The sequence below is a fragment of the Mytilus californianus genome, unplaced genomic scaffold (assembly GCF_021869535.1).
Source record: "Mytilus californianus isolate M0D057914Y unplaced genomic scaffold, xbMytCali1.0.p SCAF_7, whole genome shotgun sequence".
In the NCBI taxonomy this organism is placed as follows: Eukaryota; Metazoa; Mollusca; class Bivalvia; order Mytilida; family Mytilidae; genus Mytilus; species Mytilus californianus.
Window position 1 is genome coordinate 36422387 of NW_026262723.1, and position 26872 is coordinate 36449258.

The following is a 26872-nucleotide window of genomic DNA, read 5'->3' on the forward strand; positions in this document are numbered from 1 at the left end:
TATGAATTTTAAGGGGACATTAGCTACGAGGTATAGAAAAAAATAAAATATGATTTTTTTTGTTCAATCATTAATGAAAGTGAAATAGTGAAATAATAATTCACTTTTAGCAGCCAGTTTGGTTCAGTTTTGTCAAAATAAGCAAAGAAACATCGCTAATGAATTACTCACTTGCAAGTGAATATTTCGACCTCATTAATTCCGTGTTCATGTGAACTTCAATTGAACCCCTTAGCTAGAGATGGGTTACACATGAACTAGGCGTGTTTAGCTATTAAAAGGAAAAGAATGTCAACATTGGAAGTGAAACAAGGGTAAATCATTTGGTTGACTGATTCGATCTACAAAAACTCATTCTTATACAGGTAAAAATGATTATTAAGATATTGTTTTAACCTATAATATGAAATCAAACAGACCTAGAAAAATCCAATTGCACGAGTTCTCTATCTATTTATATCTATGTTTATGTTTATGTCGGGATATATGACTGTCGGCAGTCTTCGGAAGGTCACCTCAATGGTTAGTTAGATGGTGTCTAGACTGAACCCGTAACGAAATGCTGATACGTACTATGCATCGTAAATTGTTTATTTTATTTTTTTTTTAATATGGATATACGTTTTAGTATTTTATAAGTCGAATATGAGAATTTGAGTCAAATCGAAGAACATGAATTTGACAGCTAATGCCCCTTTAATAATGAAGACCTAATACCCTTTAGTTTATTCATCATAAAAGTTCCAGTTCTTATTCTAATAATAGAGCACATTTTTACTTCACCTGACTTGCAGCTTAAGTATAATCTTTGGCAATTTTATCCTCTATTGACAAACTGATGCATGGAAAATTGAGCTATTTTTTTGTTATGCATTGGTTTTCAGTTAGATATTTATCACAATATGGAGATGCAGTGTAGTAAGATCCCATTTCAAAATTTTGGGCTAAACATTTACCAATTCAAAAGGGGTGCTGCTTAAATGGAACGCTACTGTTTTGGAGGTTGTGATTAATTCATATCTCATTTACATTAGGATGCTGAGATTGTGCAACATAAATTATGTCGCAGGTCAAAAGTTAAAAGTCTAAATTTGTCCATTATTGCAATCTTTAGAATGTTTGAATGACATTTATTATGGAAAGAATGGTCAAACATGTTTGCACTGCTGTAAAAAATTATCTTGTAGCTTTTTAATGATGTCACTGACTAGGTCCTTGTATTTACTCATGAAAATACATATGTCTTACATTTAGAAAAATGCTTATTACAGCGATATGTGTAAAGACTCCTGGGTATTGTAATTTTGGGACTTGTCATGCAGATCAACATTCTCAATACTGTACATGCAAAGACAGCTATGAAGGTTCCAGATGTGATTCTAAAGGTACAGTTAATTTCTTATAGCTTTAACAATGACATGTCATTTTTGTCGAGCCTGCAACATTTATGTTGTGAAAGCGAGACATAGCGATCCTAGATTCCGTCGGCTACGACATAAACATTTAGTTTCAGTCCGTGGTTAAAGTTTTTTTTAGATATCAATAACTTTGTCAAACCTTCATGGAATCTTATGAAATTTGGACAGAAGTTTGTTTATGACCAAATACAGTATCCAGAGCAAAATTTTGAGAATATTTATTTTCATTTTTCTGTATTTTACTGATAACTGGACTTAGTTTTTTTTACAGTTAGCAAATTTTTTTGCAGTTAACAAGTGTTTTTACAGTTAACAAGTAGATACAGTCTAGGGTTAAAGTTTGTTACACATCAATTACTTTGTCAATTACATATTCATAGAATTTTATGAAACTTTGGCAGAAGCTTTTTTATGATTAAGAGATAATGTCTGAAGCAAACTTTTGAAAAAATAGTTTCATTTTCAGTATTTTTTTGATAGATGGACTTAGTTTTTATACGCCCGTCAAAATTTTCACGGGAAGTATTATGGTATACAAATGTCGTCTGTCCGGCGTAAACATGTCGCACCGTAACAAATTATCCAAATTTCATGAAACTTAACATAGTTGTTTCTTATGATGGTCAAACGATCTGTATACTTTTTGGTGAAAATAGAATTAAAACTTTTTGAGTTACGTGACTTAGTAACTAAAACAGGTGTGTGTTTTTAGGCAGTTAAGCTGCCTTATGCTAGCACCCTAGATTTGTGTTCTTCCCAACGAATGCTGAAAAAAGTGCCATTGTTATAATCAAGAAGGCTAATATGTTATTTATAACTAATTGGACATTTTTTTCATACTTTTAATTCTGGAATACAAAAAATATGACCAGAATAACCTTAAATGATCGTCGAATGACCCATAATATTTGAAGTTGCACATAGGAAATAGTGCTCAATAGAAATCCATACATAGTTTATTATCCCCTGTGCTTTTGGCTAGGATGTCAAAGACCAATTGTATGAAATATTTCATCGCTGAAAATCTGTAATTACAAGTCGTTTACATTTCCCAAATGACAAAATGCGCAGGAATATTGTTCATGTACAACAAATCTCTATGATAGAGGAAATAAAGTTATATGTCTAACTTGGCGGTAATTTTAAATTATCATGCCAAATAAGGTTGTTTTTTTATGAATGAAACAAGGTCATGAAACAGATCCGGAAATCAACGTTGATGGCATGTTTTAAGCAATGTGGACAACTTGTCCCTGAGACAAGTCAGCCCGAATCCACTCGAACCGTCTAAATAGACAACTCGCAAGGCTTGTCAGATTTTCTTAGTGTTTCATAAAATGTTAAACTAACATGTATAGCGGAGCCATAAGCTTTTGTTTGTGCATTGGGGTCTATTTAGGGGTATTTTGAGGGGCCTAAAGAAGGGAGGGGTTTAATGAAGAACCCCATAGGATTTTATTTTTTTAAATTTTCAAATGACTAATTTTCCAAAACAGTAAGTGATAGACACACGCAGTCTTCAGTAATAAGAACAGGACAATAAAACAAATAAAATAAAATATAGGATGAGTCCCTGGGGGTCATCCCAACCCCTTTCAATCTGAAAATGTGCTTTTATCTTGTAAACAGTTGTTATCCCAATCCCTAAACCACATTTATACTTGTATGGGACAATAAAACAAATCAAATGAAAATAATTTGGGGGAGTCCCCAGTGTCACCCCACCCCCTTCTGGTTAAGACCTTGTAAATGGTCGAGATCCCCACCCTTAAACCATATATATTCATGTATGGGACAATATAACAAATCAAATGAAATATATGGGAAGTCCCTGGGGTCACCCCACCCCCACCTGTTTGAGAATTTGGATATGGTCGAGATCCCCACCCTAAACCATATATATTCATGTATGGGACAATATAACAAATCAATTGAAATATATGGGAAGTCCCTGGGGTCACCCCCACCCCCTCCTGTTTAAAGACTTGTAAACGGTCAAGATCCCCACCCCGAAACCATATATATTCATGTATGGGACAATATAACAAATCAAATGAAATATATGGGGAGTCCCTGGGGTCACCCCACCCCCTCCTGTTTGAGAACTTGGAAATGGTTGAGATCCCCACCCCTAAAACATATATATTCATGAATGGGACAATATAACAAATTGAATGAAATATATGGGGAGTCCCTAGTGTCACCCCACTCCCTCCTGTTAGAGAACTTGTAAACGGTTGCGATACCAACCCCTAAACCATATATATTCATGTATGGGACAATAAAACAAATCAAATGAAATATAGGGGAGTACCTGGGGTCAACCCCTTCCTGTTTGAGAACTTGTAAACGGTCGCTATTCCCACCCCTAAACCATATATATTCATGAATGGGACAATATAACAAATCAAATGAAATATATGGGGAGTCCCTTGGGTCACCCCACCCCCTCCTGTTTGAGAACTTGGAAATGGTCGAGATCCCCACCCCTTAATCATATATATTCATGTATAGGACAATATAACAAATCAAATGAAATATATGGGAGTCCCTGGGGCCACCATACCCCTGCCTGTTTGAGAACTTGTAAACAGTCCAGATCCCCACCCTAAACCATATATATTCATGAATGGGACAATATAACAATTCGAATGAAATATATGGGGAGTCCCTAGTGTCACCCCACTCCCTCCTGTTAGAGAACTTGTAAACGGTCGCGATCCCCACCCCTAAACCATATATATTCATGTATGGGACAATAAAACAAATCAAATGAATTATATGGGCAGTACCTTGGTTCACCCCACCCCCTCCTGTTTGAGAACTTGTAAATGGTTGAGATTCCCACCCCTAAACCATATATAATATTCATGTATGGGACAATATAACAAATCAAATGAAATATATGGGGAGTCCCTAGTGTCACCCCACTCCCTCCTATTAAAGAACTTGTAAACGGTCGCGATCCCCACCCCTAAACCATATATATTCATGTATGGGACAATATAACAAATCAAATAAAATATAGGGGAGTACCTGGGGTCAACAACCCCTTCCTGTTTGAGAACTTGTAAATGGTCGAGATCCCCACCCCTAAACCATATAAATTCATGAATGGGACAATATAACAAATCAAATGAAATATATTGGGAGTCCCTTGGGTCACCCCACCCCTCCTGTTTGAGAACTTGGAAATGGTCGAGATCCCCACCCCTAAACCATATATATATTCATGTATAGGACAATATAACAAATCAAATGAAATATATGGAAGTCCCTGGGGTCACCATACCCCTTCCTGTTTGAGAACTTGTAAACAGTCCAGATCCCCACCCCTAAACCATATATATTCATGAATGGGACAATATAACAATTCGAATGAAATATATGGGGAGTCCCTAGTGTCACCCCACTCCCTCCTGTTAGAGAAATTGTAAACGGTCACGATCCCCACCCCTAAACCATATATATTCATGTATGGGACAATAAAACAAATCAAATGAAATATAGGGGAGTACCTGGGGTCAACCCCCCCTGTTTGAGAACTTGGAAACATTCAAGATCCCCACCCCTAAACCATATATATTCATGTATGGGACAATATAACAAATCAAATGAAATAAATGGGGAGTACCTTGGGTCACTCCACCCCCTCCTGTTTGAGAACTTGGAAATGGTCGCGATCCCCACCCCTAAACCATATACATTCATGTATGGGACAATATAACAAATCAAATGAAATATATGGGGAGTTCCTAGGGTCACCATACCCCTTCCTGTTTGAGAACTTGTAAAAGGTCGAGATCCCCACCCCTAAACCATATATATTCATGAATGGGACAACACAACAAATAGAATGAAATATATGGGGAGTCCCTTAGGTCACCCCACTCCCTCCTGTTAGAGATCTTGTAAATGGTCGAGATACCCACTCCTCAACTTTATTTTTTCTTGTTCGTCATTTCAAAAAGATTTGAATGACATAAAGGGTCACATATGCATATCACTTTACTAGACCAAACCAATATGTACTGGACTTTGCCCAATGTCAGGCGACCATGGGAATGACGAATAATGTGAGCTTTGTTTGGAAAACTTGGTAACGGCATCCTGTTACAATTATTTCTTGTTTATTATTAAATTTTATTGATGCAAAAAATGAGTCTAGGTTAATTGAATATACTTTATTTTATTTCTGGGCCTATAATAATTTTCATGTATGGCTCATTTTAAGGAAAACATATAAATCTTTCAAGCAGTGTAAAGCCCTAGAATGATTGACCAACTGTTTTATAATCACCTGTCAATTTATTCATAACTTGGTATGGAGTGACATGATGGACTTGGGGTGTAGATGGGGGTCATTTATATTAATATATGCGTTGCTTTTGAAAACCTTGATGAAATATTAATTAATTTGCCTTAATAATCAATTCATTAAATAAACATAAATGTACAATTAGTGATCAAAGGTACCAGGATTATAATTTAATACGCCAGACACGCGTTTCATCTACATAAAACTCATCAGTGACGCTCAGATCAAAATAGTTATAAAGCCAAACAAGTACAAAGTTGAAGAGCATTGAGGACCCTAAATTCCAAAAAGTACAATATACAAATGTTTAATATTTGTTCTTTCAAATCTTTTTAAAAAAAATGAAGCAACACTGCCACAGTTTTCATAATTACGTTTGCCTTGGGTTTTGGTTAACTGCCTACAGCGCTTACAGTGCTTTGATTTTTCACATATCGTGCCGTATCTCAAAAAACATTTTATGATTATTGCTTAAAACTTTACACACTTCTTAGTTATATTAATCTTAAGATCTGTATACTTTTTGGTGATGATTCAAAATTTTATTTTTGAGTTATTGAGTATTTTGTAAAAAAAAGGGGAGGGGTTTTTCACATGTAGCGCCGTATCTCAAAAACAATTTATGATTATTGCTTAAAATTTTACACACTTCTTAGTTATATTATTCTAAAGATCTGTATACTTTTTGGTTTTGATTCAAAATTTTATTTTAGAGATATTGATTTTTTTTTTTTAAAAGAAGGGTTTTCACATGTCGTGCCATATCTCAAAAACGATTTATGATTATTGCTTAAAATTTTACACTTCTTAGTTATATTAATCTAAAGATCTGTATACTTTTTGGTTTTGATTCAAAATTTCATTTTGGAGATATTGAGTTTTTGTAAAAAAAAAAAAAGGGGGGGGGGGGGTTGTGGCATGTTGCGCCGTATGTCAGAAACTATATATGATTATTGCATAAAAATTCACACACAAGACAACGGGCGTATCATGCGCTCATGGCGCAGCTGTTTATTTACAGTTAATATTTACAGACAGTCTGGGATTAATTTATTTTGACATGATCAATTTGTAAACCTTCATGGATTGTTCTGAAACTTTGACAGAAGCTTATTTTCAAGACCCAAGAAATAGCATCTGAAGAAAAAGATAAATGGACTCACTTTTTAAGTCACCCTTACACTTTTACACTGACAGCAGCAATCATAGGCGAGACACAGGGTTCCATGGAACCCCTTACAAATTTTTACTATAAAACATATATGGTATCCTCCTTTTGAAAGAATGCATATGATTATTGTATCAGTGCAGAAAAACAAACTAAAGAATTATAAAAAAAAACAAAGGCCCTGTTTCTTGTTTTTGGAACTAGTGGTGGATCACTGCAGTGAAGAACCGTTGAATTTTCATTCAATATTTGTTTTTTTCCCAGCAATTTCTTTTACATTACAAAATAAGAATGTTTGACAGGTGTTCTGTAAGTTTCTGACGTGTTACTTTTTCAAGATATTCTAATAATTTGGATACTGGAAGAAGGATAACATATAAATAAGAACAGTCAGAAAACAAGAAAATATTGTTACTTATGTGGGCAGAGGTTTATGATGTAAGGATATAGGGATATAAGTATATCAGAAAATCCTGCTGTTTCCTATTAATTATATCTTTCTGTAAGCAGCAAGTATTGGATTGGTCATAATAAGGTAATTAGCAGTTTGCATATTTTTTTGTAGTGGTGAAGACATCATCAAATACAGCAATAATAGGAGGAGCTGTAGGAGGCGGAGTTGGTCTTCTTGTAATCATACTGATTTCTGTGATTGTCTGCAGTAGATTTTATGGTGGACAGTAAGTATAGTCAAGAGTACAGGAATTCTGGTTATAGGTTGCAATTCTGTAAATATAGACAATGCAATTTCTCCCTTTGCGGCTAAAAGTATGCCACTTTTACTAGGATGTTTCGTGAAAAATTATATCCCAGAACGGAGAGTTGATATGCATACTATTTTATTCAAAGGTCAAAATATAGGGCTGTGCGGCATATTTTTAACATTTATATGCCCTGAACTTCTAAGAGTTTAAACTTATACTAAAATTCTATACTACCCCTATCTCCACTTTTGGACCTCCTAAGAATTAAATTTTAGGCGCTACCATTTTTTCTATACTGGTAACATTCTCAAGTTATGTCTCTATGAGATGAAACACAGAGATCATATCTGGGAACCAGTACGTTAACAAATTAACATATCTATGAATATTATATATCTCCCCAAAAGAGGTGTGGCTTGTCAAACAGCTGTATTTACAAAGTGCAACCTATACAAACATTTATTCAAATAGAAAACTCTTGAAAAACACTTTTTCTCACAACAATACTTATTTATTAGAATTATAGCCTTAAAGAAATCACTGCATATACTCTAACTTTTCTTTTACAGTACATTTTATACCCCCACCCCTGTTTTAATTTTTTAAAGAATTTGAAAACAAGGCTTTGATTATTGTCAGCTTATCCTATGTGCATGTTTTCTGACATGAAATGTCTAGAACCTGTTTGAAACTATTCTTATAACAAATTAAAAGCATTTCAGAATACTATAAATGAACCTGTTTGAAACTATTCTTATTACAAATTAAAAGCATTTCAGAATACTATAAATGTAAAGTTTAGTAGTTAATCATTCCAACATTCAAGATTATATAAAGTATCCAATCCTGCCTTTGTCTCCAGTCCACATCTTACTGTATGCCTATTTGTCAATTAAAGTTAATAGTTTCTGCCTCAAATGGTCAGTGTAGAAATGTTGTCACACCAATATCATCTCTAAATCATATATCTAACATAATTAAGCTAATATATGAACAAGAAGTGTTTAAACAAAGCCATATTTTCAAAAGTTGTATGTATGAAGTTATCAGTCTTATGTATGACTTCACTAAAAGTTTTATAGAACTGACTGCTAACATCTGTTTTTTGCATAATTTCAAAGCACAGTTATTGTTTTCTATATAAAAGACCTTTAAAATATAAGATCATAGCATTTACAGGTTAAATTATCTGTTTTGTGACCCAGGGGGTAGGCCTTTTTCTGTTTTTTTGCCACTGGGGCCTCACATTTGCTAAATAATTCAGCTTTTTCTGTGAATATTGAATATTCAATACATATTTAGGATAGAACACACTATTGTTAGTTTTATTGAGGTATTTTTGTATTTCTAGCTTGTGTTTTTAAAGGCAGTGCTTTAATGCCTTTCTAGTTGCCGGGTTAATCCTTCCTTCCGCGATATCCAACTTATCTACGTGGGGGGTCATTAGGCTCCAAGTAGATCCGGAAATGTTGAATTCTCTCCTCTTCTTATTGCGATATAAAATGTTTTTTGTTTCATTTCATTTACATTGGGAAATAGAGAAACGATCATTGTGTTTTGTTAGTTTTAAAAACTTTTGATATATTAGTATTTTGCATTATAAGCAGTCAACCGATTGACAAACTAGAATTATTTGAATTCCGTGTGGAAAGAGCTCGGGTTAATTTCGAGTGTTATCTGCAATCTAGATGTTTATAAATCATTTCAGTCGTTGATATAATAATTAAAGATCGACTGAACATGAATTATATTATACAATTTAAAGCGCATTTCTGTTTATGCACGTGAACCCGTCTAACGTTATTGTAATTTCGCAGTTATATAAAGTAGCAAATTATCGTTCCTGAATAGGTGGCGCCATTGGGAAACAAGTTAACTCGTACCATTGTAAACTCGTACCACGTAAACTCGTACCAAAAAAGTTAACTCGTACCAACGTAAACTCGTACCACTGGGAAGTCGTACCAATCAGAACTCGTACCATTAAAAATATATTCAAAAATACGAATGTTTTATGATTTTTTTTTGGTAAACTTAATAAAAAAAGTTGAATTACCAATTGAGATTGTCATGTTTAAAAATCGATTTGTATATCCAAACTCTAGACGTGTACGTGCTTTTTTCAAACAAGTCAGCAGAAGTTCAGAAAATGACATATTCTCTTCACAGTAAGTCAAAAGTCGAACCCACCCTTGTTTCTATGGTAAAACGCAATACAAATATGAAACAGACTATAGCTTAAAAACTAGTTAAACAATAATTCATTTGTCACCAAAAAATACGATTTCACATCAAATATCAAGTAAAATTACTGTTTTTGACACTTTTTGAGCACTATAATAAAGAAATGTCGACGCTGTATAGATTGAAATAAACAATTAATTTCCCCATAGGCGACAATGATAGCCTTTTTCGAGATACAGACTTTAGAAAGTTGATTTTTTTTAAAGAAACCTTGCTAGAATTAAAGAAAAGTTATTTGGACAGTATTTTTTGGTCCAAAAAATATAGGTTCGCGTTGCTTTTCTTATCGTAATTTGTACTTATCTCCCATGCTTATCAATTTTGCACTTAAAAATACATGTCTCATCCTAGCGTTTAAAAGACATCTCAGTTCCGTAAGTGCTAAGGAAAATAATTTATTTGGCCTTTGGTATAATGCAGAATGCACGAAGTCTCTAATAACAAAATATAACGGGCGCACATACATGTATCAACCAATCAGGATTCGCTATCAGTGGCGGATCCAGAACTTTTCATAAGAGGGGGCCCGCTGACTAAAGGTGAGGGGGGGGCGGCGCCCGCTCCAGTCATGCTTCAGTGATTCCCTATATAATCAACCAAATTTATCTACAAATTGGTCATTGTAATTTCAAATTATATACAATTTACAGACTTAAGAGGTATTGAGTGAAATTAAAGTATATATTCATCATGATTAAACACCATTTGAATGCATTTAAATAACATGAATAAGTTGGTACGAGTTTACAATGGTATGAATTTACCGTGGTACGAGTTAGCAGTGGTACGAGTTTGCATTGGTACGAGTTTTTTTTTAGTGGTACGAGTTGACATTGGTACGAGTTTACAATGGTACGAGATAACTATAATTCCGCCATTGTAGCGGATCCTGTTCCTCTACTTCCGGTTTCTGCACTGTGCAACTATTTCAGTTATATTTTTAATTAACGATGCCAAGTACTTGTTGTTGTGTACCTGGATGTCATTTAAGAGGAGGACATGCATTTCCAAATGACTTAAAAAGAAGGAAAAGTTGGATCAACGCCATGGCCCATACGCAGATTGGACGAGAACACGATGATATCGTGGAGTCCATCTCAATCAGCTGTTGTTTGCAAGGCACGTTTTACTGAAAAAGACTACGTGCAGGAAACTATTCATGGTAAAACTCTATTTTCTTTGTGAAATATATAGTTATATATGTAATCGCCATGCGAATAAACCAAAGTCTGTTTACAACCGCAATTATCGTTTTAGAATAAAAGGGGGTGGGTAATTCAAGACGTCATAATTTTTTGGATTACGATTCAATGTGATCTGTTTGAGATTTTTTGGTGATTGCTACAATTATAATGATTTCTTACAAGAGGTATATCATACTGAGAATTATTTTAGCAGTAATTATGCTAATGTAGTAATGACGAATGCATAAGCTATGCCTCATAGACTTTCTTGAAAAATATCAATGACAGTGTTAACAGGAACAAAACAATGACATGCTCTCATCTATATTATAGTTATTTAGGTACAAACAATGTACGTTTGTTGCATAAGTCTCTCATTGTTTGTCCTTTGGATTTACATAACATACATTGAATCAGGCAAACATAGTTTTATCCAGATTGTAATGAATAAATCTAGTTAATATTTCGCCAGGTAGTACAAAGTATACATTGCTAATGGAAGTTCATTTAATTAAGTCTCCCAAACGAAGGTTGGGAAGACTTATTGTTTTTGCTCAGTTCTTATTATTCTTCTTCTTCTTCCGCGGCTTTTAAATTTGAACTTGTCCGCACCCGTTGTCCAAAACCGCTTGTCAGATTAACTTAGGGTTTCACAATATGTTACACTAACATGTCTAGTGGTGCAATCAGGGTTTTGTTTGTGCAATGGGGTTTATAAAGGGGTACTTTGAGGGGCAAAAAGAAAAGAGGGTTTTACTATAGAACCCTATGGGATTTTATTTTTTAAAATTTTCAAATGATTATAAATTGAAAACCGTTTGTGATAGACACAATCTTTTTAATTGAAAATGTTCTAAATGATAAAGCCCATTAAATGAAATACAGGATTAGTGTGGTCAAGATCCCCACCCCTAAACCATATATATTATGGTTTCTCATGCGAAGATGGTTTGAATGATAAACAGGGTTAGTCCCCAGGGGTCATCCCGACCCCCTGCCATTTGAGAAAGTTCTAATATCTGGTAAATGGTTGAGATCCCCACCCCTAAACCATATATATTCCTATTTGTCATGTCTCGAACATTTGAATGACGTATATGGTCAGTCCCCAGGGGTTCCCCCCACCCCCAATGTTCTAATATCTTGTAAATGGTTGAGATCCCCACCCCTAAACCATATATATTCCTGTTCGTCATGTAATGAACATTTGAATGACGTATAGGGCCAGTCCCCAGGGGTTCCTCCCCACCCCCAATATTCTAGTATCTTGTAAATGGTCGAGATCCCCACCCCTAAACCATATATATTCTGGTTTGTCATGCCAAGATGATTTGAATGATATACAAGGTTAGTCCCCAGGCATCACTAATGCATATAACTTTACTGGACCAAACCAATTTTCACTGGACGTTACCCAATGTCAGGCGACCCTGGGAATTACGAATTATGGGAGCTTCGTTTGGGAGACTTCGTAACAGCATCCTGTTACAATCATTTCTTGTTATAAAAAAACTAATGTTTTATAACCTTTTTCAGGGCGCAAACCCACCATACAGAGACTTAAGTCTACTGCCATTCCCAGCCTATTTTCCTGGACCAAGCAAGAGACTGAATCGTCCGCAAAAAGAAAAATCAGGGCAGTTTCCTGTGAAAACAAAAGAACTAAACTTGATGAATATTGTAGTAGAAATCTAGAGGAAAGTTTTGATTGTAAAGTTGGTTTTCCTGAAGAAGTCATTCATACTGCAGAAAGGATTTATGACTGTCCACCACCAACTGCCGAGCTAATGTTGAGCTTCACAGATGGAATTACGCAAACACCATCAATGCCTATGTTTTCAGCAGAGAATTTTGAAATGAAGACACGTGACACAGCCATGCATTTTTATACCGGTTTAGAGTTGTATACTAAATTTTTATTTGTTTTGACCACACTTGGTCCAGCAGCACATTGTTTGAGATACATATATTTTCAAATTGATAGGGTGTCAGTTGAAAATCAGTTTTTTTATGACTTTGATGAAATTGAGGCATCATACAACCAACTTTGAACTGTCTAGATTCTAGATTGAATCTAGTGTTAAGAATATTGTGTATACATGGATTGTTTTTATGTCTAAACAGTGGTGTGAGGCTAACACTTGGCCATCTAGTGGTTTAGTCAGGTATTTTTCACCATCCAACTTTAAATTAAAGTTTCCTACAACTTGGATTATTATTGACAGCACAGAATATCCCGTGATAAAACCTAAAGCTCCTAGAGCTCAGGCAACCTTTTCATCAAATAAAAACAGAAACACTGAAAATTCTTGAATGTTCGACACCTGGTGGTTTAGTCAACTATGTCTCTATGTCACATAGAGCGAATTATTGGACTTGGTAAAACATACAAAATTCTAATAAATCCTATGAATGGAACTGAAACAAAACTTTCATCTGAAATAACATTTAGTTGTTTTATGTTGTGTAATTTTAGAACTTGTATTGTGCCAAAGGATGCATAAATAAAAGTGATGCAATGAATTTTGTTCTGATATATATATATTTACAATTACATGCACATGTAAATTGTAATGCATATAAAAATAAGGAGATGTGGTATGATATTCAGTGAGTTTATCAAACTAAAGTGCATAAGAAATGGGTTTAAGCAGTTACAGGTGTTACTGTCACCGTACAATCTCCAACAATGAGAAAAACTCGTACCCTGTAAAAAATTTCAGAGATCTTACAACTAAGTTTTGTGTTCTCACCTTGACCTTGGTGAATTTTTTATATCTGTTGATGTAAATATAAAAAAGAAGATGTGGTATGATTGCCAATGAGACAACTCTCCACACATGCACAAGAGACCAAATGACACAGAAATTAACAGCTATAGGTCACAGTACGGCCTTCAACAATGAGCAAAGCCCATACCGCACAGTCAGCTATAAAAGGCCCAGAAATGACAATGTAAAACAATTCAAACAAGAAAACTAACGGCCTATTTTATGTAAAAAAATGAACAAATATAACAAATATGCAACACATAAACAAACGACAACCACTGAATTACACTTTTATAGGCTCCTGACTTGGGACAGGCACATACATGTACATACAGAATGTGGCGGGCTTAAACATGTTAGCGGGATCCCAACCCTCCCCCTAACCTGGGACAGTGGTGTAACAGTACAATATAAGAAAGAACTATAAAAATCAGTTGAAAGAGGCTAAACTCATCAGATGGATAAATACAAATACAAGTGGACGTGGTCGGGTAGTTGTACATCCAAACAACAAAAAGACACTAAGTACAGATCTGAGAGTACTCGCAGTTACTGACAGCTAGTTCAAAGCCACTAACAACTGATAAAAAAATCTTGCATCTAAGACTAAATTATCAATCCGTAAGCTCCCTTTAGAATTTTATAAATTTTAGATTTAACATTTTCTGAGTTATGGGGTTTTATTCATTAAAAGAGGGGGGATTTTCCAGTTTTTGGACAACAACTCAAAAATGCTTTAAGCAGTTCACATGAAACTTTGGTGAATAATTTATAGCTATTGATGTAATCTCCCTATTGATTTTCATAAATTTCAAATATGACATTGAGAAGAAATTGAACTTTATTTGTTTATAGTCTGGCAACAGATTTATTAAGTATTGCACAACAGCACAGTGTATTGCACAACAGCAAGAAATCTTTAATTGAATATAAATTCAATTCATATAACCGATTTCAAGTTCATTGACTACATTTATTCAGAAACTATAATATGTCAAATATTTAATTACAATCCAAATTCAGACCTGTATCAAGCTTGAATATTGTGTCCATTTTTGCCCCAGCTGTTCAGGGTAGTACCTCTGCGGGTGTATCCAGCTGCGCTCAGCGAATCAGTTTATTTCTTAATTAAGAACTCCTTTTTTCATTCATAAATTACTTTATGCTTGGAAATATAATTTTGCTTGGAGTTGAAAGAGTTGACATGTTGCAATGTACATTTACTCTACATAGTTCTATGGTACCAAATCAAAAGTTTATATAAAGAAAGAAGTCAAAGGTTTCCCATCATAGTTTAGTTACATACATTTTTTTTGTACCTGAGGTCGTTGAATATAGATCATTATATAAATAAGGAGATGTGTTATGATTGCCAATGAAAAAACTAAGGATTTTCTTATCCAAGGAATAGATTACCTTAGCCGTATTTGGCACAACTTTTTGGAATTTTGGGTCCTCAATGCTCTTCAACTTTGTACTTGTTTGGCTTTGTTACTATTTTGATCTGAACGTCACTGATGAGTCTTATGTAGACGAAACAATCCTGGTACCTTTGATAACTAATTTGACTATAAACATAGATAAAAAAGGTACAAACTGGACATAATGCACTAGTTCATAAACAAGTGAGAACAATCGCCTTCATATAGTGCTCAGAATATGACATTCATAAAACTTGTTCAATATCATTAGAGAACTCTAAATCTTAAAAACTGAAAGCCACCTCTGATAAGTACACTGTACTATGCAAGATAATGATATAACTGGGCTTAAAATACACACAACCTGTAATTAACTGCCTTTACAGCGCTTTCGTGCTTTGATTTTATGCTGCGGTCACAAAAAAGCACATTCAGGTGTTTCGGCTTACTTTTGGGTTATCAACAGGACAAAAACACCCCAACAACAATATTCAGGAAGGATCTATGAGTTTCAATGACTGCGGAGAGTAAATATAAGCACTTCTAAACAATTCAAATTACAAATATGCATATATTAAGAATTTATTTTGAATTCAGGCCTTTAAGTAGCATACTGTAAACTGTGAATTTATGCTGAGTCATCATAGTTAAGGCCCAGGATTTTCTCAATCTTCATGAAATATTCAGAAAACTTTGTATTTGAGTTAATTTTATTTAAATCCCTGAGATAAACCAGATTTGGTGAAATTCTATATGTTCTCTTTTTTTCACCCTATATAGGTTGCAATTCTGTAAATATAGACAATGCAATTTCCCATAGGAACTCCCTGTGTGGCAAAAACTGTGTCTTTTTTACTAGGAAGTTTCGTGAAAAATTATATCCCGGAAAGGAAAGTTGATATGCACTACTATTTTATTCAAAGGTCAAAATATAGGGCTGTGCGGCATATTTTCAACATTTATATGCCCTGAACTTCTAAGAGTTTAAACTTGTACTAAAATTCTATACTACCCCTACCTCCACTTATCGACCTCCTAAGAATTAAATTTTAGGCGCTTCCATTTTTTCTATACTGGTAACATTCTCAAGTTATGTCTCTATGAGATGAAACACAGAGATCATATCTGGGAACCAGTATGTAACAAATTAACATATCTATGAATATGATATATCTCCCCAAAAGAGGTGTGGCTTGTGAAACAGCTGTATTTACAAAGTGCAACCTTTAATATGCCCGTTTACTGGATGTATTATGGTATACCGTTGTCTGTCGTCAACATGTCAGACAATAACTTAAAAAACACTTTTACCAATTTGCATGAAATTTCGGTGAATTGTTTATATCTATTGAAGTGAGCTCCCTTTCGATTTTTATAAATTTTAGATTTTACATTTCCGAGTTATGGGGTTTTATTCATTAAAAATGGGGGATTTTCAAGTTTTCGGACAATAACTCAAAAACGCATTCACCAATTGCAAGAAATTTGGTGAATTGTTTATATCTATTGATGTGAGCTCCCTTTCTATTTTTATAAATTATAGATTTTACGTTTCCGAGTTATGGGATTTTATTCATAAATAAAAAGGGGTGATTTTCCAGTTTTCAGACAATAAATCAAAAGTACTTTGAGCAGTTTTCATGAAACTTTGGTGACTGGTTTTTATAAGACAGCAAAAATTTTTGCGGTCGTATATTGGTATGATGTTGGCGTCATCGTCATTGTCGTCCGAAGACACATTGGTTTTCACACAATAACTTTAGTTTAAGTGAATGGATCTCTATGAAATTTTACCATAAGGTTCAATACCACAAAAGGAAGGTTTGGATTGATTTTGGGGGTTATGGTACCAACAGTTTAGGAAATAGGGGCCAAAAATAAGCATTTTTGTAACTTCCAGACAATAATTTGTGTTTAAGTGTATGGATCTCTCTGAAATTATACCACAAGTTTCCATACCACAAAGGGATGGTTAGGATTGGCTTTGGGGGGTTATGGCACAAACCATTTAGGAATTAGGGACAAAAAAGGGGAAAAAACAAGGGTTTCCAGGTTAATAGACAATTTAAAAGCAGTGTAAGGGAGGTAATCCAAAATCAAAATTGTACAATGTTGGATTACCTCCCTTACACTGCTTTTAAATTATCTATTTAAGACTTTTATGATGTATTTAAATTGGTAATTATGGTTGCAAACTCCATTGGAAATTTGAATTGAGATTATGACCATATCTTGAGGGAAAGAATTTTTTTTTTTTTGGAAAAGAGGGGAGGGGGTTTTGGAGGGCAATTTTTTTTTTCATTTCAGATTTCAGAAATTAAAAAGAAAATTTCTTCATATATTTTTTTTTTGGGTGGGTCAATACGCAAAAGCATAGTGTATTTCACGAAAGTAAAAAAAAGGGGAGTAAATTCTTTTTTTTTTTTTTTTTGGGGGGGGGGGGGGGGGGATCAATTCACAACAGCATAGTGTATTGCACAAAAGCAAAAACTTGAATATAAATTCAAATCATATAACCAATTCTTAGTTCTTTGACTACAGTTATTCGGTGTCAGAAACCTATTATGAGTCAAATATTTAATTACAATCCAAATTCAGACCTGTATCATTTAGCACGAATATTTGTCCATTTTTCGCCCCAACTGTTCAGGGTTGGACCTCTGCAGTGGTATCCAGCTGCGCTCAGCGAAGCATTTTATTATCTATTAAAACAACCTCCCTTTAGTTTTTTTATAAATTTCTCATATGATGGGACGGACTTATCATGCGCTTATGGCGCAGCTCTTTATTCAGGTCTGATCTAATTCTACACAATCTAACATGATTACATCATAAAGTTAGTTATATTTGGGATCAACTAATATTAATGGAATCAACAATATGTCATTTTAATGAAATATCAAGTTAAGGGTAATGACGGCTGACCATAGATTTTCAGCAAATTGAGAAAGGTCAAAATAGAAAAGTGTTGTTGAATTTTTTAAGTGGAAATCTGTTAAAACCATTCCATATGTAAGTCAGCATTTTAGGATTACTAAGCAGATGCATAGAAAAATATCACCAACTTTTTAGCTTTTAAGCCATCACTTGGCGTCTGTCGGCGTAAACTATTTCAAAAATCTTCTCCTCTGAAACTACTGGGCCAAATACCTTCAAACGTTAACTGAATGTTCCTTAGGGTATCTAGTTTATAAATTGTATCTGATGTTTTGATCCATCAACAAACATGGCCGCCATGGCTAAAAATAGAACATAGGGGTCAAATACAGTTTTTGGCTTATATCTCAAAACCTAAAGCTTATAGAGCAAATCTGAAATGGGGTAAATTTGTTCAATTGGTCAAGATCTATCAGCTCTGAAATTTTCAGACGAATTGAACAACCCATTGTTGGGTTGCTGCCACTGAATTGGTAGTTTTAACAAAATTTTGCAGTTTTTTGTTATTATTTTAAATATTAATATAGATATATATAAACTGTAAGCAGCAATAATGTTCAGCAAAGTAAAATCTACAAAAAAGTTAATATGACCATAATTGTCAATTGACCCCTTAAGGAGTTATTGCCCTTTATAGACAATTTTACACAATTTGTTCATCAAGTTTGCTAACATTTAAAAATCTTCTTCTCTGTAACTACTGGGCCAATTACCTTCAAACTTTAACTAAATGTTCCTTAGGGTATCTTGTTAATAAATTGTATCCAAAGTTTGTATCCATCGACAAACATGGCCGCCATGGCTAAAAATAGAACATAAGGGTCAAATGCAGTTTTTGGCTTATATCTCAAAAACTAAATCTTTTAGAGCAAATGTGACAGGGGTAAAATTGTTTAATTGGTCAAGATCTATCGGCCCTGAAATTTTCAGACGAATCGAACAACCCATTGTTGGGTTGCTGCCACAGAATTGGTAGTTTTAACAAAATTTTGCAGTTTTTAGCTCACCTGGCCCAAAGGGCCAAGTGAGCTTTTCTCATAACTTGGCGTTCGTCGTCGTGGTCCGTCGTCATTAGCTTTTTACAAAAATCTTCTCCTCTGAAACCACTGGGCCAAATTAAACCAAACTTGGCCACAATCATCATAAGGGTATCTTGTTTAAAAAAATGTGTCCGATTACCCCGCCAACCAACCAAGATGGCCGCCATGGCTAAAAATAGAACATAGGGGTAAAATGTAGATTTTGGCTTATATCTCTGAAACCAAAGCATTTAGAGTAAATCTGATTATCAGGTCAAGATCTATCTGCCCTGAAACTTTCAGACAAATCTGACAACCTGTTGTTGGGTTGCTGCCCCATAATTGGTAATTTTAAGGAAATTTTGCAGTTTTTGGTTATTATCTTGAATATTATTATAGACAGAGATAAACTGTAAACAGCAATAATGTTCAGCAAAGTAAGATCTACAAATAAGTTGTCAATACCAAAATTTGTCAGTCGACCCCTTTAGGAGTTATTGCCCTTAATAGTCAATTTTTAACAATTTTTTGTAAATTTTTGTAATCTTTTACAAAAATCTTCTTCTCTGAAACTACTGACACAAATTTAACCATACTTGGCCATAATCATTATAAGAGTATCTAGTTTAAAAAATTTGTCCGATGACCCCGCCTTCCAACCATCATGGCCGACTTGGTTAAAAATAGAACATAGGGGTAAAATGCAGTTTTTGGTTTATATCTCTGAAACTAAAGCATTTAGAGCAAATCTGACAGGTGGCAAAAATGTTCATCAGATTTAGATTTATCTGCCCTGAAATTTTCAGACAAATCTGACAACCCGTTGTTGGGTTGCTGCCCCTGAGTTAGTAATTTTACAAAAATTTTGCAGTTTTTTGTTATTATCTTAAATATCATTATAATATCTAATATCTAATACTATTAATTATGATTTTAACCTTATTTTACATGATTTCCAAAGCATCAGTAAATACAGGTGAGCGACACAGGCTCTTGAGAGCCTCTAGTTTATTGCCCTTTAAAGACAATTTTACACAATTTGTTCATCAAGTTTGCTAACATTTAAAAATCTCCTCTGAAATACAGGTGAGCGATTCAGGCTCTTGAGAGCCTCTTGTTTTCACCTCACCATTGAAACGACCACTTTCCTGGAACTCTTGAATAGGGAGGGTTTATGCTCTATGCATCTGTCTCCATTGCTTTGTTAGGTTTCATATTTAAAGTAGTTTGGTTTGAAGCCAATTAGATATTTCAGTGTTAGTTCATCAAAGAATTCATCAAGATATAAAATATCTAAAATTGGCTCGAAAAGGTGATAGACTTTGTTCAAATTTCATGTTAAGGTAGTTAGATGTGATTATGAAGTGTTAAAATATTACATTTCATGGTCAAGTTTAAGATTTAAGAGAGTAGAGGTACACTTTTTAAATTAAGTAGGTGGTAATCCAGGCTATTATCATTGACATACTTTTCATGTAGTACTAAATTATGTCCTTGTGGTTTCTAATTTAAAATTTTATTCCTGAACTTTTGACTTATATTTAATAAAATAGTCAGTCTTTTTTGTAAATATTGAGCCAGTATATTGGTTATAATTATATAACACTCATTTCAGACCAACCTCTCAGTTTCAGTTTAGTTTGACATAATTTTCACCATAGGCCTTATTGATTAAAAAAAAACAGATTTCTCCTCCTTTTTCAGTCCTCTGACGATGTAATGTTTTTGGGATTTTTTTTATAATGAGGTGCCTTTTTGATGTATTATTGTATCATCTTAATTTTTGTCATAGTTAAATACTTTTAGGCCAATTTCAGCTATGGGACTTGGAAGATTTCATGATAATCACTATTTTTCAGCTATTAATGCTGATATATATTGGATTTGTTGAATTAGTAATTACCTTTAGCAATAGAATTCTGTTCCAGTTGATTTACCTTCTTCTTTAATGATTTGTGTTCAGCCTTCATAGTAGACTTCGAGCTTTTTAGCCCCTTATATAATATAGAAAGCTGTAGGAGATTCTGCAAGTTTGTCCTTCCAGAAAGTTTTCAGCATTCTTTTCTGTAATGCTTTTATCTGTCTGTTTGATATTTATGCCCCACCTATGATAGTAGAGGGGTATTATGTTTTTCTGTCTGTGCGTCCCTTCGTTCGTCCGTCTGTCCTGCTTCAGGTTAAATGTTTTTGGTCAAGGTAGTTTTTGATGAATTTGAAGTCCAATTAACTTGAAACTTAGTACACATGTTCCCTATGATATGATCTTTCTAATTGTAATGCCAAATTAGAGTTTGACCCAAATTTCACGGTCCACTGAACATAGAAAATGATAGTGCGAGTGGGGCATTCGTGTACTATGAACACATTCTTGTTTTGTTTTGTCATAGTATAAGAAGTAACAGTTCGAGTTTGGTTTTTTTTTTATTGATTTGTTAACTTTTGTTACTCAAAGTACTTTTTTTGTAGAAGCGGATCTGAAGATCTTGAAAGGAAAAAGTTCAATCGCACGTATGATATGGAAAGTGATGCTCCCTATAGGAATCCAATGTATGATAATAGGACCTATCCACGACCAATGCTTGCAGCCTATCCCCATAGCTGGGGATCAGATCTATATGATCATGATCCGTATGCACCATATATTGCACAGAAACAAATCAGAGGCTTTGAAAGTGATGAGGACTACTATCAACCAAGAGGAACGCCAAGGGAAACACCAAGACGTCAAACTCATGAATGGCATGCAGCAGCACAGACATAAATTTGAAACTAAGAAATATAAATGCTTTAGATTTTATATGAAAATGTCACAAGATTTTAGTTTAAGTTTCATGTGTTTTGAGCATATAATCAAATACTGTAAGTCATTGTATCATCTAATGTTGAAAAAGTGAAGAGATCTGCAGGTTTAGTTATTTTTTAGTCAGAAAATGTTATATAATAAAGTGAAAATGGAACATTATAAAGACAGATTGTAGAAGCAATTATCAACATTGAAAAACATATTGAATCTTCTTTTTTAATAACAAAAAAATAATTTTATTAATATACAGCAACTCTGAAAAAGAAAAAAAGGTAACTTTTCACGTTTTTGTAGTGGATAGACTTCACGACTAATTAATTGTCTTATAGAAATATGAACATTGTTTATGAAAATGAATATAAAGGTAAAAAATGAAGTTATTAAAATAAAAATGTATTTGTTATTTTTGGAAACTTTATTTCTGATTTTCTTTTTTTCAATTTCATAAAAGTTCTGCAGAATATATATAAGGGTGGATGACAGGAGTGATATGAATTGTAGCAGCCAAGTTTTCAACAGTAGTTATCTGAATTGCTTCTAGTTGGCAGATATTTTATACTGTTTTTTTTCTTCAAACTTATAATTTAGTGTTGCTTGTTTCACCGGTTGTGCTTGGACCAAATATCACTAATTGCATAGATTTAACAGAAGAAAGTATGATGGCTGTTACTGATAAATGTTCAATATATAAGAAGTTATTTATGTCATCCAAAGATGTATTGAAAACACATTAGAGGTAACATCTTTTATTTTTCTGATTATTGCACTGTCATAATCATAATCATAATTACAGAATGAGATTTTATGTCTTCACATTAGAAATATGTTTAAGGGTGTTGTTATTTACTATAATCATATATAAATATATTAACACAATTGTTTAGTCCCGATTAACAACTTTAATGCAATATTTATACAATTGTCTGTGTTCTGTTGAAAAAAACTATTAATTCAATATATTATTTTTATAATAAAATTCAATATTAAATCATTAGTTGTCTATGAATTGTGTTTGGATTCATTAAAACAATATTCCACTAACATCATGTGGGCAGAGATTTTTTTGTATAGTTAAAATTTAAATCAAATGAAACTTTGGCAGAGATGTTGCTATTTGTTCAACTGTCTGTGTATTTCAAAATTTCCTTAGAAGAATTGTTTTAGAGTTGCTGTATTTGTATAGTGAGGAGAGGGGGAAATTCTGTCTAAAACCTTCATTGTACTGATAGAAAACTCAAAAGTCATGTGAAACTTGAAATGTAAAAAAAAGGTGAATATGTTTTATATAATTGAATGGCTAATAGTTTTACTATAAAACTAGTGTTCATGAACTTAAAGAAAATCCATAATCTTATCAAAATTTCAAAAAATGCAATGCAATTGAATTATATGTCCTCCCATACTCTTATTCGCCAACAGCTTTTCTATATGCAATGACCTTAACCATGAGACTTGTTGTTATAATTTCGGCAAGCGCACAGCTCAAGTGCAAGGAAAAAAAACCTAATGAAAGAAAAGGTAAAAAAAAGTGCCCTGGAAGGTAGATAGTGTTACAGCTCTTTTCATAATGCTAACAAGACAAAGGTTTGTTTGGCTTGCTTGCTTTGTTTGTGTCAATGTTTGCTCAAGCATTGTAATTAAGATTGACATCTGAAAACAACATAAAAAGGCGGATTTAAACTTGTAAACATTATATTTAAATTTGATTGGACATTATCAAATAATCAAATTTACCTATACACAGGTTTAACTCCGCCTACTTATATTGTTTGCAGATGTCAGTCTTAATTACAATGCTTGAGCAAACATTTATACAAACAAACATTTGTCTTGCTAGCATTATGAAAAGAGCTGTAATTGATTCTGAAAGAACAAATTAAATACACCAAATCATTTAATAAATGTTATGATAAACTCAAATTAACAAATGGAAAGGCATGGAAAATATAAAACAAAATTACTATTATTGCTTACTATTATCTGTAAGATGGTGCCTTTAAAGATATCTAAAAAAATGTGTTGTATTAAAGTCAGAATGGGAACAAATTCAACCAATATAAATAAAAATATGCGTGCAAGGATTGGATAACTATTCATACTAGCTCAGGATTCATTAGAAAATAAAACAATAACAGCATAATTTTTTAATTGCTCTGTGTTACTCAAATTTTTAGTCCCCTACCGACAAGGTCGAAGGGGACTTTAGGTTTGCACTCTGTCCGTCTGTCTGTCTGTCCATCTGTCATTCCGGCAAATCAGTTTTCCAGACTTTTTTTCTTCCTGCAAGAAGATATTGATTTGATATTTGGTTTATTGATTTATCGTTACAAGTCAAGTTCAATTTTCACGATTTTAGCTTTTCTCTTTGTTCAGTTAAAGCCCTTTCCCTAGAATTAAATTTTTGATGAAATACTTATTAATTAGTAGATTTCTGTTCAAAGGGAAGTAACTCATTTTTTAAAGATTTTTAAAAGACAAAATGACATTTTTGATTTTTTTCCTTTTCTTTGGTAAATTGTTTGAAGAATTTAGTGGTAGCTTTGTTTGTCATTCTTAAAGATATTGATTTAATAATAAGTATATAGTTTTATCATGACAAGTTACAGATCAAGTTGGAATTTTGTTCCAGTCTGATAATTTTGTGCAGAGTTATGGTCTTTGGACAAAGAAAATTCACTTAAATAATAAGTTTCAACAGTTTTTTTCGTCATGCTTGAAGATTTTGACTTGATTTTTTGGGAAGTTTGCTTATTACCCGTATGAAAAACATGACACATACTCCAGCCGGACAGTAGCCGTACTGAGAACCTCACTTATAATATTCATTTGGACTTTTCTTTGAATTGCTTATAATAGATACCCGGCTGGACTTTCAGCGAAGTTAGCCGTAAACCGGCTCGAAATATTTAATTTAGCAGGAGTCCGGTTCATAAAGTCCAGCTGGACTTTAATAAAAGTACGTCTGAAAAAAAATCCAGCCAGCATTTGTGGCAAAAATATGGACTCTATAAAGTTCAGCTGGACTTTAAAAAGTCCGGCTGAATTTTAAAAAGTGCGGTTTGACTTTTAAAGATGATCTCAGCAGGGGCGAATCCTGCCATTTTCAAAAGGGGGGGTTCCTAACTCAGAATAGGGGGGGGGGCCCAACCCCTGGAATCCTCCCCCTGGATCCGCCAATGCTCAGTTTTTCTTCAGATGGTTGAATCTTCTGATTTAATTTGCATCATGCATCCCTTGCTATAATCTGAAAATACAAAAACAACAGATGACATTATGCATATATACTTGTTATTTCTTTTTCTTTTTTGTACTGTCTTACTGGCAAAAACAAGAAATGGGGAACTGAGAAGCTAAATGCTAACTTCTAAAAATTTGTTATAATAGCCTAAATAATTTTAAAGTGGCAAAAAATAAAATAAAGTTGGCTTTGAAAATCACTTAAAGTGTAGAAATCTAAAAACTTTCAAAAAAACTCAAATAGTAACCATTCCTTAATACAGAGGGAATAAAAAATATAACAATACATTTTTTTACATAACAATTCAAAACAGGAAGTGACAGTGACATAACAGACAAGGTGAAAATTATTGCATGAATATAAATATTTGATGTAGGTTTTTTATTCTTTTTACTCTTCAATAAAATGCTCCGCAGGGCGCAGCTTGATACGACCGCAGAGGTCGAACCCTGAACAGTTGGGGGAAGTATGGACACAACATTCAAGCTTGATACAGCTTTGGATTTGGATTGTGATTAAATATTTGACACAGCATAGGTTTCTAACACAGATTGAATGTGGTCTAAGAACTTAAAAATTTTAAATTGGACATTCACCTATTATGGTCCAATATCCAAAATCTAAATACATGGTTAGATTCAGCATATCAAAGAACCCCAAGAATTCAATTTTTGATGAAATCAAACAAAGTTTAATTTTGGACCCTTTTGACCTCAATGTGGACAAAGTTGATAACGGGGCCCAAAAATCAAAAATCTAAATACATGGTTAGATTCAGCATATCAAAGAACCCCATATATTCAATTTTTGTTGAAATCAAACAAAGTTTAATTTTGGACCCCGATTTGGACCAACTTGAAAACTGGGCCCATAATCAAAAATCTAAATACATGTTTAGATTCAGCATATCAAAGAACCCTAAAAATTAAATTTTTGTTAAAATCAAACTAAGTTTAATTTTGGACCCTTTAGACCTTAATGTAGACCAATTTGAAAACGGAACAAAAAATTAAGAATCTAAATACACGGTTAGATTCGGCATATCAAAGAACCCCAATAATTCAATTTTTGATGAAATCAAACAAAGTTTAATTTTGGACCCTTTTGACCTCAATGTGGACAAAGTTGATAACGGGGCCCAAAAATCAAAAATCTAAATACATGGTTAGATTCAGCATATCAAAGAACCCCATATATTCAATTTTTGTTGAAATCAAACAAAGTTTAATTTTGGACCCTGATTTGGACCAACTTGAAAACTGGGCCCATAATCAAAAATCTAAATACATGTTTAGATTCAGCATATCAAAGAACCCTAAGAATTCAATTTTTGTTAAAATCAAACTAAGTTTAATTTTGGACCCTTTTGACCTTAATGTAGACCAATTTGAAAACGGAACCAAAATTTAAGAATCTAAATACACAGTTAGATTCGGCATATCAAAGAACCCCAATAATTCAATTTTTGATGAAATCAAACAAAGTTTAATTTTGGACCCTTTGGACCTCAATGTGGACCAATTTAAAAACGGGGCCCAAAATCCAAAAACTAAATACACGGTTAGATTCAGCATATTAAAGAACCCCATGAAATCAAGAATAAAACCCCATTGAAATTGGTCAAGAAATAAGCAATTTATAGGAAGT

The 26872-nt window shown here is 33.5% G+C and overlaps 2 protein-coding genes across 2 annotated transcripts in view; both read left to right on the forward strand.

The window, feature by feature from the left end:
• Positions 1–22978, forward strand: part of LOC127710082 (uncharacterized) — a 467780-nt gene extending 444802 nt beyond the window's left edge. The window contains exons 74-76 of the mRNA XM_052215826.1: positions 1272–1385; positions 7470–7584; positions 21651–22978. Coding sequence (XP_052071786.1) covers positions 1272–1385; positions 7470–7584; positions 21651–21945 — 524 coding nt within the window. The 3' untranslated portion in view covers positions 21946–22978. The remainder of the gene's footprint in view (positions 1–1271; positions 1386–7469; positions 7585–21650) is intronic.
• Positions 10737–13559, forward strand: LOC127710094 (uncharacterized). The gene is made up of 2 exons (XM_052215847.1): positions 10737–11014; positions 12573–13559. The coding sequence occupies exons 1-2, from the start codon at positions 10930–10932 to the stop codon at positions 13085–13087; spliced, it is 600 nt and encodes a 199-aa protein (XP_052071807.1). The 5' UTR covers positions 10737–10929; the 3' UTR covers positions 13088–13559.
• Positions 22979–26872: the final 3894 nt, after the last annotated feature.

What these genes read in the sequence shown, in the direction of transcription:
- LOC127710094 (XM_052215847.1), top strand. Translation starts at nt 10,930, where the DNA reads ATGATATCGTGGAGTCCATCTCAATCAGCTGTTGTTTGCAAGGCACGT. An exon ending in CGTGCAGGAAACTATTCATG is followed by an intron (nt 11,015 to 12,572) that starts GTAAAACTCTAT and finishes AACCTTTTTCAG; the next exon opens with GGCGCAAACCCACCATACAG.